The sequence below is a fragment of the Neoarius graeffei genome, chromosome 2 (genome assembly GCF_027579695.1).
Source record: "Neoarius graeffei isolate fNeoGra1 chromosome 2, fNeoGra1.pri, whole genome shotgun sequence".
NCBI classification, from domain to species: domain Eukaryota; kingdom Metazoa; phylum Chordata; class Actinopteri; order Siluriformes; family Ariidae; genus Neoarius; species Neoarius graeffei.
In genome coordinates, this window is record NC_083570.1 from 45,049,556 (window position 1) to 45,067,070 (window position 17,515).

The 17,515-nt window shown below is 44.8% G+C and overlaps 1 protein-coding gene across 4 annotated transcripts in view; it reads right to left on the reverse strand.

Annotated features, from left to right (window-relative positions):
- The window catches only part of itfg2 (integrin alpha FG-GAP repeat containing 2), a 36,363-nt gene extending 20,321 nt beyond the window's left edge, over positions 1 to 16,042 (reverse strand). For all 4 annotated transcript variants that reach the window (XM_060914299.1, XM_060914301.1, XM_060914300.1 and 1 more), the window contains exons 1-6: positions 15,844 to 16,042; positions 12,133 to 12,228; positions 11,871 to 11,912; positions 10,162 to 10,342; positions 5,078 to 5,217; positions 4,536 to 4,684 (exon numbers count right to left, since the gene is read on the reverse strand). In XM_060914299.1, coding sequence (XP_060770282.1) covers positions 4,536 to 4,684; positions 5,078 to 5,217; positions 10,162 to 10,342; positions 11,871 to 11,912; positions 12,133 to 12,228; positions 15,844 to 15,939 — 704 coding nt within the window. In that variant the 5' untranslated portion in view covers positions 15,940 to 16,042. The remainder of the gene's footprint in view (positions 1 to 4,535; positions 4,685 to 5,077; positions 5,218 to 10,161; positions 10,343 to 11,870; positions 11,913 to 12,132; positions 12,229 to 15,843) is intronic.
- Positions 16,043 to 17,515: the final 1,473 nt, after the last annotated feature.

The window sequence follows — 17,515 nt, forward strand, 5'->3', positions numbered from 1 at the left end:
ATTCCTTCCGGCCCCTGGCTGCGCCTAGAAATTCTGTCCATAAAAATTATGAACAGAACCGGTGACAAAGGGCAGCCCTGCCGGAGTCCAACATGCACTGGGAACAGGTCTGACTTACTGCTGGCAATGCGAACCAGACTCCTGCTCCGTTCGTACAGGGACCGGACAGCCCTTAGCAAAGAGCCCCGAACCCCATACTCCTGAAGCACCCCCCACAGAATACCACGGGGGACACGGTCGAATGCCTTCTCCAGATCCACAAAGCACATGTGGACTGGTTGGGCAAACTCCCATGAACCCTCGAGCACCCTATGAACGGTATAGAGCTGGTCCAGTGTTCCGCGACCAGGACGAAAATCACATTGTTCCTCCTGGATCCGAGGTTCGACTATTGGTCGAATTCTCCTCTCCAGTACCCTGGAGTAAACTTTCCCTGGGAGGCTGAGAAGTGTGATTCCCCTATAATTGGAGCACACTCTCCGGTCCCCTTTCTTAAAAAGAGGGACCACCACCCCAGTCTGCCACTCCAGAGGCACGGTCCCCGACTGCCACGTGATGTTGCAGAGGCGTGTCAACCAAGACAGCCCCACAACATCCAGAGACTTGAGATACTCAGGGCGGATCTCATCCACCCCCGGTGCCTTGCCACCGAGGAGCTTGCAAACCACCTCAGTGACTTCGGCTTGGGTAATGGACGAGTCCACCTCCGAGTCATCAGCCTCAGTCTCCTCAGTGGAAGACATGACGGTGGGACTGAGGAGATCCTCAAAGTATTCCTTCCACCGCCCGACAATGTCCCCAGTCAAGGTCAACAGCTCCCCACCCGCACTGTAAACAGTGTTGGCAGAGTACTGCTTCCCCCTCCTGAGGCGCCGGACGGTTTGCCAGAATTTCTTCGAGGCCGACCGATAGTCCTTCTCCATGGCCTCCCCGAACTCCTCCCAGTTCCGAGTTTTTGCCTCCGCAACTGCCCGAGCTGCAGCACGCCTGGCCTGCCGATACCCGTCAGCTGCCTCAGGAGTCCCGGAGGTCAACATGGCCCGATAGGACTCCTTCTTCAGCTTGACGGCATCCCTTACTTCCGGTGTCCACCACCGGGTTCGGGGATTGCCGCCACGACAGGCACCGGAGACCTTGCGGCCACAGCTCCGAACAGCCGCGTCCACAATGGAGGTAGAGAACATGGTCCACTCAGACTCAATGTCCCCCGCCTCCCTCGGAAGCTGGGAAAAGCTCTCCCGGAGGTGGGAGTTAAAGACCTCCCCAACAGAGTGCTCGGCCAGACGTTCCCAGCAGACCCTCACCATACGTTTGGGCCTGCCAGGTCTGTCCAGCTTCCTCCTCCGCCAGCGGATCCAACTCACCACATCAGTTGACAGCTCAGCCCCTCTCTTCACCCGAGTGTCCAAGACATAGGGCCGGAGATCAGATGAAACGACTACAAAGTCGATCATCGACCTCCGACCTAAGGTGTCCTGGTGCCACGTGCACTTATGGACACCCCTATGCTCGAACATGGTGTTCGTTATGGACAAACTGTAACTATCACAGAAGTCCAATAACAAAACACCACTCGGGTTCAGATCGGGGAGGCCGTTCCTCCCAACCACGCCCCTCCAGGTGTCACTGTCGTCGCCCACGTGAGCATTGAAGTCCCCCAGTAGCACAATGGAGTCCCCAGTCTGAGCACCCCTCAGTACCTCTCCCAGGGACTCCAAGAAGGCCGGATACTCTATACTGCTATTTGGCCTGTAGGCACAAACAACAGCAAGAGCCCTCTCCCCAATCCGAAGGCGCAGAGAGGCGACCCTCTCGTTCACTGGGGTAAACTCCAACACATGGCGGCTGAGCTGGGGAGCTATAAGCAAGCCCACACCAGCCCGCCGCCGCTCACCACGGGTGACTCCAGAGAAGTGGAAAGTCCAGCCCCTCTCGAGGAGCTGGGTTCCAGAGCCCAAGCTGTGCGTGGAGGTGAGCCCGACTATCTCTAGCCGGTACCTCTCAACCTCCCGCACAAGCTCAGGCTCTTTCCCCCCCAGCGAAGTGACATTCCATGTCCCAACAGCCAGCCGCTGTGTCCGGGGATCAGGTCGTCGAGGCCCCTGCCTTCGACTGCCACCCAATCCACACTGCACCAAGCCCCTACTGCTACCTCTGTGGGTGGTGAACCCACAGGAGGTCGGGCCCACATCACCTCTTCAGGCTGAGCCCGGCCAGGCCCCATGGGCAAAGGCCCGGCCACCAAGCGCTCGCATACGAGCCCCAACCCTGGGCCTGGCTCCAGGGTGGGGCCCCGGCTGCGTCATACCGGGCGACATCACGGTCCTTGCTTTTTTCTCCATAGGGGTTTTTGGTGAATTGCTCTTGGTCTGGCCTGTCACCTAGGACCTGTCTGCCTTGGGAAACCCTGACAGGGGCATAATGCCCCCGACAACATAGCTCCTAGGATCATTCAAGCACACAAACCCCTCCACCACAATAAGGTGGCAGTTCTAGGAGGGGTATTATTATTATTATTATTATTAAATTGTAGAAGTCTGGGAGGCTTGCTCCTCATACAGTTATCAACTTGGGGCCAATTTAGCATGTTTTAAATCTGAATTTCTTGCGTTTGCTTACCTCAAAGTGTCCGCAGATCATGCACAGACTTATCCATTATATCCACAGTTTTTTGCCAAGTCTCACACAGGTTTCTTTCAAGTCTACTGTTGGGCCAATAAATCATAAATAAAACAGCTCAGATTTGTTTGTTTAAGTCGTCTGCCACTGCATTTTATTCTCGTGGGTTCACATACCGCTGCCGTTATTTCCCCCTAATCACGAGTTTGTTGGTCTTCCAAAATGGCTCAGGGTCTGTTTACTTCCGGTTTCGGGTGACGTCAGTGAAATCCCTCTATAGTGAGTAGCGAGCAATTTCGGACACAGGGATTGTCAAAAGACGCGCGCGCCCTCTTTCGAATGCTGACGTAATCAAGCCGGAAGTTTTGTTTGTTTTGATGGCAAATCAGGAAAGTTTGAAAAAAGTAGGAAATTCAGTCCGATGACTCAATCCAGCTTCCAGCGGTCTGGTCTGCACTCTGACTGATGTGTGCACGCTCTGGCCAGCAGGAGAAGAGGCGCGAAATGATGCTGCTTGCCCTTCGTAGCGAGATGTACTCGTCGCTATGGCGTCAATATCAAAGCAGGAGGAGGAGGCGCAAACCGGCACGAACTATCTATGGGTGCAAAGCGACCTCCTTGCCCTTTGGGTCAATATCAACCCCCCCCATTTTTTTTCTCAACGGATCTACACGATTCACGTAGGTCACCCATTTTGGTTTCAAAACGGCGAATTTCGCCGAAAGGTGAGGGATTTTCATGCATGATTATGGGTCTATATATTTTCCTGCTTTTTTGTCCTTGGCCAATCACATCCCTGCATCCAGCATCCAGTCACTAAAAGAGGTCATTGTTGAAGAATGGAAAAAGATTGATGTTGCAAAATGTCGCCAACTTGTTCATTCCATGCCTAGAAGACTTGGTGCCGTCATTAAAAATCATGGAGGCCATACAAAGTACTAGATGTAGTAGTTTTTGTTGTGGGGCGTACTCATTTTTGCACCACCCTAATTTGAGTAAAACTGAAAAATGTGTAATCTAAGTTATATTATTAACTTTACTTTCCCGTTATAAGTTAAACAGATGTTATATTAAACTTTGTCTTGTCAACATTTTGGAAATTGTTTGTGTTCATTGAGAGATTGTTTAAAATGTTACTTTTCAAAGAGGGTGCACTCATTTACGCTGAGCACTGTATATACTTATTTCCCCGTGAATCCATGATGCAACAAGGATGTACAAAGATGCCGGGGGAAAACAGCACATGCTCAGATAACATCACATGTAAAAACAATTACCTGATTGGTCAGATGTTTTATCGGATCAGGTCCAGGCCTGGAAAAAAAAAATCACTCCAGAAGCAATCTCACCGATACGGATAAACCCAGGCCTGGGCTATAGGTATCGTTATCAGTCTGGTGTGAGCACCGACCATATAAACTGCAGGGGACTGATTGATTTATAGTTAGTGCTATAGTTGTAGCTATAGTTATTGGTATTGTGGGACCGGGCCTTTAACCAAAATTTAACAGGTCTCAATGACATCCATTCATACAAATCCTACATTTGATTGTTTTCTGCACTCCGCACTGAATTCATTACTCCTTCTTAATTAATTATTCATTAAAACTGGCCTCATTGCTGAATGACAGGCACGCTGTGAACCATGGGAGCTCCAAAGCATCATTTGATTATCGTTTAGTCTTTTATCTTTTAACTCCCACTTCCGAGGTACGTCGAATGCAGCATGGCTAAGAAAAGACATTTCTCCTCATGCCTCAGATGAGGCATCTAAGATCCGGTCTTACATTATACATAATTTTTTTAATCATTGAGCATGTTTGGATGGATGAGCTTATTACTATTAGTTATTAATATAGGATCTCATCCACAGAGAAACCTTACTCAACTCTGAAATGAGATTCAGGACCGCTCACCTTGCAGAAGCGGTTAAACGGCTCTCTCCAGGCACTGCGGCGCCATCTTGTGTCCAGGAACAGAGTAGGATGGCATAACCACAGCCTGGCTGAGAGACCATGAGCTCAGGCCTGCCATCTGGGGCTGGGTTCACTGATAAACTGTCCACCTGGAGGAGAAAATTGCTCAAAGCTGTCACTGTGGCGAGTGCAGCCCTACGCCAGCTTTTATTCTAGAATATATAGCATGTCGTATATTATAAAGGGATATGCATTAATTATAGATTCCATTTTTGGATCAGGACACGATACTGTGGATGAATGAAGTAATAAATCAAGCTACGAATAAATATGTTGGCGTACACGTCAGAGCTAGTATTTATTACATCCCTTGTGTTTAACTGTGTCGGCATTGACCGTTACAGCCCTCTCTGTTTTTCCCACAACTATCTCGCACTTGATTCTAGTAGAAACACGGTCAGTTCCTTTATACTTGGTTCTACTTTACTTTATCTATCAATTGCTGAAATCTGAAAAAAGCAGCAAAATCTGTGAATATGTACCTGCCCTTCCAGGAGCCATTTCTTCAACAAAATCAGCTGACCGGCAGTCAGGTCTGTAGCATCAGACGGCTCCTCCCAACGGAAAGCTCGCACCACACGGTCGGTGTAGCCCACGACAAGCTCGCTGCGGCCATCGCCATCTAATTTACACACACACACACACACACACAGTCCAAACATCTCACTCTAGAAAGTAACTAGACGACATTATGCCACTCATTCACATTTAGAAAGGTTACAGTGGATATAAAAATTTACACACACCTGTTAAAACTGCAGGAGTTTAACAAAGGGGAAACAAAGGGAAGACCTGGCCTAATGGTTAGAGAAGCAGCTTTGGGACCAAAATGTCACTGGTTCAATGGCTGAAGTGCCTTAAGGCACCCAAGTGCTCTCCAAAGCTGCTCTGGGTATGTTGTACGTCGCTCTGGATAAAAGCGTCTGCTAAATGCCATTAAAGGAGAATTGAAGTCGTTTTAAAACTTGCTTTATTTCTTAATTAACGTGTTTTTCAATTACGTTTCCGGTTTTAGTAACCTTATATCGTGACTCGTATTGGCAACTAACTGCAATTAAATATTCTACTTATCAGCCTGGGGCGGCACGGTGGTGTAGTGGTTAGCGCTGTCGCCTCACAGCAAGAAGGTCCGGGTTCGAGCCCCGTGGCCGGCGAGGGCCTTTCTGTGCGGAGTTTGCATGTTCTCCCCGTGTCCACGTGGGTTTCCTCCGGGTGCTCCGGTTTCCCCCACAGTCCAAAGACATGCAGGTTAGGTTAACTGGTGACTCTAAATTGAGCGTAGGTGTGAATGTGAGTGTGAATGGTTGTCTGTGTCTATGTGTCAGCCCTGTGATGACCTGGCGACTTGTCCAGGGTGTACCCCGCCTTTCGCCCGTAGTCAGCTGGGATAGGCTCCAGCTTGCCTGCGACCCTGTAGAACAGGATAAAGCGGCTACAGATAATGAGATGAGACTTATCAGCCTATTCAGTTTTTAGCCATGTTGAATTTAGTTCGCTTGGTCCACGGCAGGCGTTGCTTATCCGCGCGATCTTCACGAGACTTGTGCGAGACGTCGAAACGTGAAGTGTCAGCCAGGTGTCAGTGCCGCCATTTTGAAAACTGTTTTCCAAACGAAGTATTGCACAAAAACGAGTTTAAATGATGATTACTGCCTACTTTTTTCAAACTTTCCTGATTGCTATCAAAACAAACAAAACTTCCGGCTTGATCACGTCAGCATTCGAAAGAGGGCGCGCGCGTCTTTTGACAATGTTGGCAGATGTTGGTCACTTTGATTTCCGCTGTACGTTTTACTTCCGTCCTACGATGTCTCGCACAGGTCTCAGCGAATCTCGTTTACGGCCATCGCTTTGACATATGGACTGATATATTACAGAGCATATTTCAAACACTCATAACTTGTTATAGCAGCGACAAAATAGCGATCAAAAATGCATTCCTACATTTTATAAAATTAGATAAATAGAATTTTGATAATAAAAATTTGCCTTCAGTTCTCCTTTAATATACTGTAATGTAATGTCATTTTGTGATGAAAATGAAACCAGGATAAATCATGTCACATCACTTCCCACCTTTAAAGTGCATATTCTGGACCAATTTAATTTTTTTTATATGAAAGGATGTCCCTTTACACACTCATCCAGAAGGGTAATTTTGCACAAGGCCATCTGTCTACAGCAGAAAAAAATAAAATAAAACGCGTCTGGAAAAATCCCAAGGGAGTCTGGAGCCAGATTCGTGACGTCACCTGCGGAAGCGCCAGCAGGCTGCGCGAGCTTTGCACGGTTTCAGTGCACAGCCTGTGTAGACCAAGCGCTCCCATTTCTCTCTCATTGTCCGGTCTTTTGGAAAACGATGAGTACTAATCCCATCAAGATTGGTGTTGCTACACCCTCCTACAATACATCTGTTCACCATTTTAATAATTACGCGATAACGTTGAAGAAATTTGCAGAAAACCACCAGGTCGTTTTCTCATAAACAAACCAGCGCTGGCGTAGGATTCAGAAGGAGGCATCCCGCACGCGACGTCACGAAAATCAATGTTTGCCGGGAAATCCAAATGCCAAGTTTTTTCAGAGGCGGACCAATTCGCCTCAAATGGCTCGATTTCAACTGAATTTTTCTGGTATTGCGCAAGGTAAAAAAAAATTGCAGAGAATGCAGAATGTTACAGATATTTGACCAAAGTTTAATATAAAATAGGGGAATTACATTGATCTTGCTCCTGAATTTACCCGTGATATGCACTTTAATGTGATTGAGCAACCAACATTCAAGTGAAAAACAAACAGAAATGTTTTAGGGGAAAAAAAAAAACAAACACTTGTAATAACCAGGCTCCACCAAAGGCGACTCTGCTTCAAGACTACAAGAGAAGCCCAGCTTCCTGTAAACTCACGAAAAAAGTTTGTTAAATATGTATTTACACGACTTAACTCTCTTATTCCAAATCGATGTTTCGTGCTAGAAAGTGCTCAGCTTTACGGCTAGTTCATTCAGCAGTTATTTCTCGTTGGTCGTCATAATCTGATAACGTGATTTTTTTTCCCCACAGAAGCCTGTGGAAGCACGACCCATCAAAAACCCATTGGTGCTCAGCATCTCTGTAGTTTAATGCCACTACGGGATGTGCTTTGATCTTAGTGCAGCAAAGCGAGACATTTACTGGACAGTATGCTTTTAGAACGTAATTTTCGGACGCCTGGCTTCACTGGGGGTCTACGGCCAGTCGGTGACAGCAAGGCGGGACTGGACACTGGGCTTCTGTATGATGACTGGAGGAACTCTCAAATCTCTTTTGAATGTTATGTGACTGACAGCGTTTTACAATTATACATCGCAAATTTGAGCTTGATGGTGCACAGGGTGACCAAAATCAAGTCTTTCTTATTACAGGCTGGAGTGGAGCCCAAATTTTATACGTAATGGAGAGGCCTAGCTGTATCTGTACAAATATCTGAATTGTGCCAGTGTGGTTGGTATAAACTAGGGCTGTAACGATACACCCAACTCACGATTCGATTCGTATCGCGATTTTTGACCCACGATTCGATACGCCCACGATTTTTTTAAAAATGTTTTTTTAAAAGTAGTAAATTTGACTTATTAACATTTACTTACTTACATTAACTATTTAATAACAAATAATTCAGACCACTGCAGAGAATGAGTAATATGTATGCAAAAATGAACAAATGTATATCCAAAGACTGTTTTATTTCTCAAAATAATACTGTTGAGCTGGAAGCTCTGTTTTTTTCGGTTCTGAAAAAGTCATTTTTCCAAATCGTGTAAATCCGTTAAGATTTTTTTTTTGGGGGGTGGCTCTCTCACTGTCTCACTCTCATAGGGCCAATGATTTTCTGTGATCGCGGAAAACAGATGGAAATTACGGAATTTTTATGGTGAAACATTGCTCGCGTGCCAAAATGTAACTGCCGCAGAAGGCTTCCGCCCAAGCAGACATGCCTTCAGTGTTGCCAGATATTGCTAACGTTTTCCACCCCAAAATATGTTCAAAACCAGCCAAAAAGCACCTAAACCTGCCCAATCTGGCAACACTGCATGCCTTTCCGGTCAAGTGATTGTGATTGGCTTGTGGCACACCTAGCCAGCCAATGAGCTGCTTGTTTACAGATTCTCTCCCCGCGTCGCAACCAGAATGACGACCGCTTAAAAGAAATGAATGCTCTGCCAGTGGCGAGTGTGGACGTTGCGTGACTCGCAGAAGATTGTCGCAGGTCGGCGAAAAAACGACTTACTAATAGATATAAAAAAATAAAAGTAATTTAAGTAAGTTTAAAATGTAATTTAAATAAAAAGTAAAGTATTCATAAATTGAAGTTTGGAAGCGCCTCTGTTTTTGGGCTGAGGAGAAGTTTGAAAGGGTGTACCGCGATTCTGCCTTCTTGTATCGCGATACGGATCGTGGCTCTGCGTATCGCGATTTCGATTTCGATACGCATATTGTTACAGCCCTAGTATAAACCTGTATTAAGTCCACTTTGATAAATCGGTAACTAAGAAAAAAAAATAAGTAAAAGTGAAGAATACTTCTTTGACTTGATTTTTCAAGTGGAGAATATTTTTCAGAACCCAGCAGGAACCCTGTGGAGAGGTTCTGTACTGAGCAGTGATCTCTAAAGGATCATAGGAGAAGGCGCTGCGCTGTTATGTTGGCAGGCAGAGGGAGCACAAAGTAGTAAATAATATGGTTCTGTTTTAAAAAAGTCATACATTCACTGGACACTTTATTAGGTACACCCATCCACCTGCTGTTTTATGCAGTTCTCTAATCCGCCGATCCCTTGACAGCAGCACAATGCAGAAAATCATGCAGATGCAAATCAAAAGCTTCAGTTAATGTTCAAACATCAGAATAGGGAAAAACTGATCTCAGAGTGTGACTTTCTTTCACTGTGGTATGGGTGTTGGTTTGAGCCAGATGGACTGTTTTGTGTATTTCAGAAACTGCTGATCTCCTGGGGTTTTCACACACAACGATCTCTAGAGTTTACACAGAATGGTGCGAAAAACAAAAAACACTGAGTGAGTGAGTGAGTGAGTGAGTGAGTGAGAGTTCTGTGGGTGGAAACAAACGCCTTGTTGATAAGAGAGTTCAGAGGAAAATGGCCAGATTGGTTCGAGCTGCCAGGAAGGATATAGTAACTCATAGCAACTCTTTACAACCGTGGTGAGCAGAAAAGCATCTCAGCATGCAACAGCAAAAGACCACATTGGGCTCCACTCCTGCAGCCAAGAACAGGGACCTTAGAATCATGAACAAGTTCCTATTAAAGTAACTGGTGAGTGTATATGGTGTATGCAGAACAACTTTAGTTAATGGTTAGAGTTCTTTCCTGTTTCCAGGGTGCCATTAATTCTGGAGCTAAAGTTATAGTTAATGTTCAATTAACAACATTGACCAACACATCTTGTCATGTTTTATTCCTTATACATATGATGTTGCATGTCTTATGGTTTGGTTCCTGTTTAATTTGCTTAATATTTTTAAAACTGAAAAGCGTTGAAGTGGGAATCTGCTGCTGTTCTACTCACCGATGTCACTGATGAGCATGACTTTCGTGTTGGCAGGGATGTGCTGGGTAAAACATGGCTTCTGGTCATCTCCAAACAGCAACTCGGGCTGGCTGGAGGATTCGGCTTTGGCTTTGGCTACAGCAGAGGCGATATCAAACAGGTGGAACCAGCCTTCTGCACCTACAGCCACCACAAGGTTCTACCACAGACAGCACAGTAGTAAAGATGAGCAAAACACATTTGTGTCAGAAAACAGAATCCAGGGACACATGTCGGCCTGGGGGCATTTTGAGTTATTGACAGATTCAGAAAGTACAGTTTCTAAGCTTTCCAATGATGCCTTCCATGTGGAGACCTGACAATATTTGAAGAATGTGTGGCCTTTTGAAAGTGTATACCTCTTAAAACAGAAAAGGGAGAAAATCGCCCTCAAAGTTTTCCATCTCAGCTACTCTGGGTGCAGGGCGGGCACATAATGGTGCTCTTTTGCATGACATTAAGGAAAGCCCTACCCCCTACTAGCTAGCACGATACTACTTTCATGTAAACAAAGATCACCATGTCAATTTTCCTTCCATGCAAAGTATGCCCAACACAATTATAAAGTACAAAAATAAGTCCTAAAGTATACTTTAACGTTTTGTGGTTGAAAAATTACTCACACCGTAAGAAAGAAAGATAGCACGATGATGACACAACTAACACAACACTAGTTTCATGTAAAGCCTCGGTCACAACCGGCCGTACAGTACGCGCTCCTACGGCCGGTCTACATGCAAAAAACGCACAAGAGCATGCATGAAACGCACGAGAGCGCGCGTGTGACGTGCTGATTTTCGAGCCGCAGACCAGCCGCAGAGGTTCGTTGTCATGTCAAACAAACTCTACGGGCGCTTACGTTTTTTTCAGGTTGCAAGACAAACTTACAGCCAACACGCATCTTTCTCCGTGAACAAAAAAAAAACGCAACGACTTGGGAAACGCCAAAAAAAAAAAAAATCGCACGTCCGATTGTGACCTAGGCTTAACCAAACCACAACACTCTCCGTTACATGCAAAAATAACCACACAGCCTTAGATTAATAAACTTACCCCATCAGAAAGAGAAACGGCGCCTTGCACACATCAGTGCCTCCGATGGAAAGTAGTCCTAGAACGGTCCGTGTATCATCCGATCATTCAAGTATTCCATTCAATCTGGAAAACGAGGTTGCGTTTTTTTTGCTAGAAATGGTTATCTCCGATGTAAAAACCGTGTGTCTGTTTGCTTCGCGGTGTTTCAGCTCCTCTGCGCTCTGTTTAGCTTGCTCATTCCATAGTGAAATTACATGCCTGTATGCAGGTTAAGTAGCCATGCGCTCAGCTCGCATCATACAGCTGATTCGCAAAAAAAAAAAAAAAAAGACTTAAATCATCATGTGAATGGCCCATATGGTAATTTACCCACACCCCCCAGCAGGCTACAGTCCTGACAAAAATGAGACAATTTGCAACAAAAAATGTATGCTTTTCCAACAAAACAATCTATTATCTGAAATACTGATTGCATTCTTCAAGATCTCAACTTGCACATGATGGAAAAAAACATCACAAATTTCGAAAAAAAATGCTTCTTTTTGTGATTATCTCGGATTCGTTTCGGCCGACATGTGTCCCTGGATTCGGTGAGGGGTCACATTTATACATTTTATGTCAAAGTAAAGAGCGATTTGTACACATGACCTTACCTTGCCTTTATTACAGAGGTCTCCTACTCCCACACAGGTCAGCTAGCAAGAGAACACAGTTGTGAAGATTGCGCACTAGTAATTTGACTGTGACGCGAGTCTGAAGAAATGGTTCACAGTTTCGCGAAAATGTGCATGAAGTGTGCAAATGTTTTTGTTTACTGACAGCCATTCTTCCATTAACTACAGGGCTGAAACATCTTTCAGACTAAAATGCATTCATAATAATGGTGAACGTGAATGGATTAATAATCTGACTTACCATTCCTACACATGTTCTAGTGAGCCAGGGTTTGGAGTTGTCATTCTTATAGATGTATAACTTCCCACTCGTGTCGCCGACCACAAGTTCGTTCAACTAAAGGGGAAAATATAAGTGATTTTATTTACACAGATACAACCCCGATTCCAAAAAAGTTGGGACAAAGTACAAATTGTAAATAAAAACGGAATGCAATGATGTGGAAGTTTCAAAATTCCATATTTTATTCAGAATAGAACATAGATGAGATATCAAATGTTTAAACTGAGAAAATGTATCATTTAAAGAGAAAAATTAGGTGATTTTAAATTTCATGACAACAACACATCTCAAAAAAGTTGGGACAAGGCCATGTTTACCACTGTGAGACATCCCCTTTTCTCTTTACAACAGTCTGTAAACGTCTGGGGACTGAGGAGACAAGTTGCTCAAGTTTAGGGATAGGAATGTTAACCCATTCTTGTCTAATGTAGGATTCTAGTTGCTCAACTGTCTTAGGTCTTTTTTGTCGTATCTTCCGTTTTATGATGCGCCAAATGTTTTGTATGGGTGAAAGATCTGGACTGCAGGCTGGCCAGCTCAGTACCCGGACCCTTCTTCTACGCAGCCATGATGCTGTAATTGATGCAGTATGTGGTTTGGCATTGTCATGTTGGAAAATGCAAGGTCTTCCCTGAAAGAGACGTCGTCTGGATGGGAGCATATGTTGCTCTAGAACCTGGATATACCTTTCAGCATTGATGGTGTCTTTCCAGATGTGTAAGCTGCCCATGCCACATGCTGATATTGATATTGTATTCACAATAGAACAACCCCATACCATCAGAGATGCAGGCTTCTGAACTGAGCGCTGAATGCGAATGACATGGCGTCCCTGATTTCCATAAAGAACTTCAAATTTTGATTCGTCTGACCACAGAACAGTTTTCCACTTTGCCACAGTCCATTTTAAATGAGCCTTGGCCCAGAGAAGACATCTGCGCTTCTGGATCATGTTTAGATACGGCTTCTTCTTTGAACTAGAGAGTTTTAGCTGGCAACGGCGGATGGCACGGTGAATTGTGTTCACAGATAATGTTCTCTGGAAATATTCCTGAGCCCATTTTGTGATTTCCAATACAGAAGCATGCCTGTATGTGATGCAGTGCCGTCTAAGGGCCTGAAGATCACGGGCACCCAGTATGGTTTTCCGGCCTTGACCCTTACGCACAGAGATTCTTCCAGATTCTCTGAATCTTTTGATGATATTATGCACTGTAGATGATGATATGTTCAAACTCTTTGCAATTTTACACTGTCGAACTCCTTTCTGATATTGCTCCACTATTTGTCGGCGCAGAATTAGGGGGATTGGTGATCCTCTTCCCATCTTTACTTCTGAGAGCCGCTGCCACTCCAAGATGTTCTTTTTATACCCAGTCATGTTAATGACCTATTGCCAATTGACCTAATGAGTTGCAATTTGGTCCTCCAGCTGTTCCTTTTTTGTACCTTTAACTTTTCCAGCCTCTTATTGCCCCTGTCCCAACTTATTTGAGATGTGTTGCCGTCATGAAATTTCAAATGAGCCAATATTTGGCATGAAATTTCAAAATGTCTCACTTTCAACATTTGATATGTTGTCTATGTTCTATTGTGAATACAATATCAGTTTTTGAGATTTGTAAATTATTGCATTCCGTTTTTATTTACAATTTGTACTTTGTCCCAACTTTTTTGGAATCGGGGTTGTACAACATTTAAACAATTCAGCCTGGTCAGGGTCATCATAGTTCCAGAGGCTATCCGTGTGCAATACACCCTGGATGGAACGCTGGTCCAATGCACATACACGGTGTAAAAATATAAACATCCTATTTGAGGGAATTAGTTGTGACTGTTGGGGTACATCCCACCGGCTGAATACCAAATGACTCCTTTATTAGAAGGAATGTCCAACTACACAGAATCAGAATTCAGAGTTACATCATTTTCCACCTCTGTGCTCGCCAGCTAATTGTGAAGAGTGATGCATCTTTGTGGCCTCAAAACAGTGAGCTGTATAATCAGTGTTAGAGTTTAACAAGTGAATGTGTCTGTATGTTAATTGATTAAAAGTAAAGCTAGCCTAAGTAAGTTGGAAGTCGGATGCATAATAAGTGCACTTGTGTAGGCAATAGGCAGCCATTTAATAGTCAGCCACCATGCTGGATTTGCTGACTGGATCTCTTCAGCAACTTTATTTCAAAGAAAGAGCTTAGAGACAGTCTTGCACTCGATACGGCTCTCTGAGAGCTTCACTCGGCTCATCACCACTGTGTTAAAAGTCAAACTGATCACCGTCGCCCCCAGTGACCAATCACTAATCGCTCAACACCATAACTCCCCAATCACCATCGCTCCCACTGACGAATTGCTCACTCATCACCATCACTCCCAATGACCAATCACTAACACTTCATCACCATTACTCCCAATGACCAATCATTAATCCCTCATCACCGTCACTCCCAGTGACCAATTGCTCACTCATCACCATCACTCCCAGGGACAATCGCTCATCACCATCACTCCCAATGACCAATCAGTAATCACCATCGTCCACAGTCATCAATCGCTCATCACCATCGCTCCCAATCACTAATTACTCATCACCATCACTCCCAGTGACCAATCACTAATTGCTCATCACCAATCACTAATCGCTCATCATCATCGCTCCCAGTGACCAATCACTAATCACCATTGCTCCCAATAACCAATCAATAATTGCTCATCGCTCCCAATGACCAATCACTAATCCCTCATCACCATCAATCACAATGCCTAACCACTCATCACCATAACTCCCAGTGAACAATTGTTCATCATTATTGCTCCAAAAGACCAATCACCAATCCTTCATCACTTATCACTAATCAAAATCACTCACATTGGCAAATCACTAACCCCTCATCAAAATCATCACCAGTGTCCAATCACTAATCATTCATTAGCACTGATCCCAATGAGCAAGTACTAATCACTCATCATAATCAATCCAAGTGACCAATCACTAATCGCTCATCGCCGCTGCTCCCGGCGGCCGATCGCTCATCGCCGTCGCTCTGTGACCAATCTTTCATCACCATCACTCCCAGTGACCAATAACTAATCGCCATCGCTCCCAAAGACCAAATCACCAATCGCTCATCGCCGTCGCTCCCAGCGACCGATCGCTCATCGCCGTCGCTCCCAGCGACCGATCGCTCATCGCCATCGCTCCCAGTGACCAATCTCTCATCACCATCACTTCCAATGACCAATCACTAATTGCTCATCACCATCACTCCCAGTGACCAATCGCTCATCACTATTGTTTGGGTCAGCCTTGCATGTCTTCATACTTTGTTTTAAACTCTTTTCTTGGATAGGCTTACAATTAGAAAATGAATAAGTTTTTGCATTCTTGATAGAAAGTAGAGTATACTGTATGTGTAACAGGTTCGTTTGTGGTATCCCGGCCAAAAATGACGACTTTCTATAAGAAATGAATGATTATCTATTACTTTCTATTCTAAGAGTCTTCAGAAAATCTTCCTTGTTCATACACGCCCTAATTCATCATTTGAAGAGAACACTAAGAATAAGGATTAATCTATGAATGTGCAGATCATGTAGTGACGTCATCTCGCGACTTTCTGAGCGTGCTTTCTCCACTTTCCCGTGACCCGAGCCGGTGGGTCAACTTACCGAGTCGTTATCGGCGTCTCCGAGACAGATCGCGTGAGGAAACAGCGAGCCTGTGAAGTCCAAACTCACACGCTGGACAAAACTCAGCGACCTCATTTTAAACCCGATTACACTTCATACCACCTCATAATGCTGAAGGGAAGACATAACACACAACACCATTCCCATCCTCACAGCGAGCTACGGCTCCTTCCCAAAATAAACACTACACGTGACCAAGCCACGTGACTACACGGAAGTATACTAAACAGACTGCTACATTTCAAAATAAAAGCCTGGTTAATTAAAAAAATAAAAATATATGTCAAATCATCTCATTATCTTTAGCCGCTTTATCCTGTTCTACAGGGTCGCAGGCAAGCTGGAGCCTATCCCAGCTGACTACGGGTGAAAGGCGGGGTACACCCTGGACAAGTCGCCAGGTCATCACAGGGCTGACATATAGACACAGACAACCATTCACACTCACATTCACACCTACGGTCAATTTAGAGTCACCAGTTAACCTAACCTGCATGTCTTTGGACTGTGGGGGAAACCGGAGCACCCGGAGGAAACCCACACGGACAACATGCAAACTCCGCACAGAAAGGCCCTCGCCGGCCACGGGGCTCGAACCCGGACCTTCTTGCTGTGAGGCGACAGCACTAACCACTACACCACCGTGCCACCCCCCAAAAATATATGTTAAAGTGCCATTCCACCATTGGATGTATTCTTTGGCATAAAATACAATATATTTTATGACAACATGACTAGACAGAGAAATCTTTTAGCTTCAAAATGATATATCAAAAATTTTTTGACAACGACAAGTATATTAATTTTGCGACCAAAGTCACCTACCCTTTTAATTTCCGCGCAGTAGTGAAACGTGATGTCATCGGCAGGTTCCCCTTCTTGTGTACCATGTGTCGGTCTATTTTTAGACCAGGAAACCCCCAAAGTGAGAGAGTCATTTCTCCTCATATATGGGGGCCAAAAAAATTGCGAAAAATTTTGAGTTAATCTTTAAGTTAGCTAGATTTATTGGTATTAGCTAGATTTATTGGTATTATTTTTAGCGCGTTCTATCCGCCATTGCTGATAATATGTGCCACGTCACACGTCACGTGGTACACAAGAAGGGGAACCTGCCGATGACATCACGCGCGGAAATTAAAAGGGTAGGTGACTTTGGTCGCAAAATTAATATACTTGTCGTTGTCAAAAAATTATGTTTGATATATCATTTTGAAGCTAAAACATTTCTCTATCTAGTGATACCATTTATATATGTTGTCAAAATATATTGTATTTTATGCCAAAGAATACATCCAATGGTGGAATGGCACTTTAAATCATCTCATCTCATTATCTGTAGCCGCTTTATCCTGTTCTACAGGGTCGCAGGCAAGCTGGAGCCCATCCCAGCTGACTATGGGCGAAAGGCGGGGTACACCCTGGACAAGTCGCCAGGTCATCACAGGGCTGACACACAGACACAGACAATCATTCACACTCACATTCACACTTACGGTCAATTTAGAGTCACCAGTTAACCTAACCTGCATGTCTTTGGACTGTGGGGGAAACCGGAGCACCCGGAGGAAACCCACGCGGACACGGGAAGAACATGCAAACTCCGCACAGAAAGGCCCTCGCCGGCCACGGGGCTCGAACCCGGACCTTC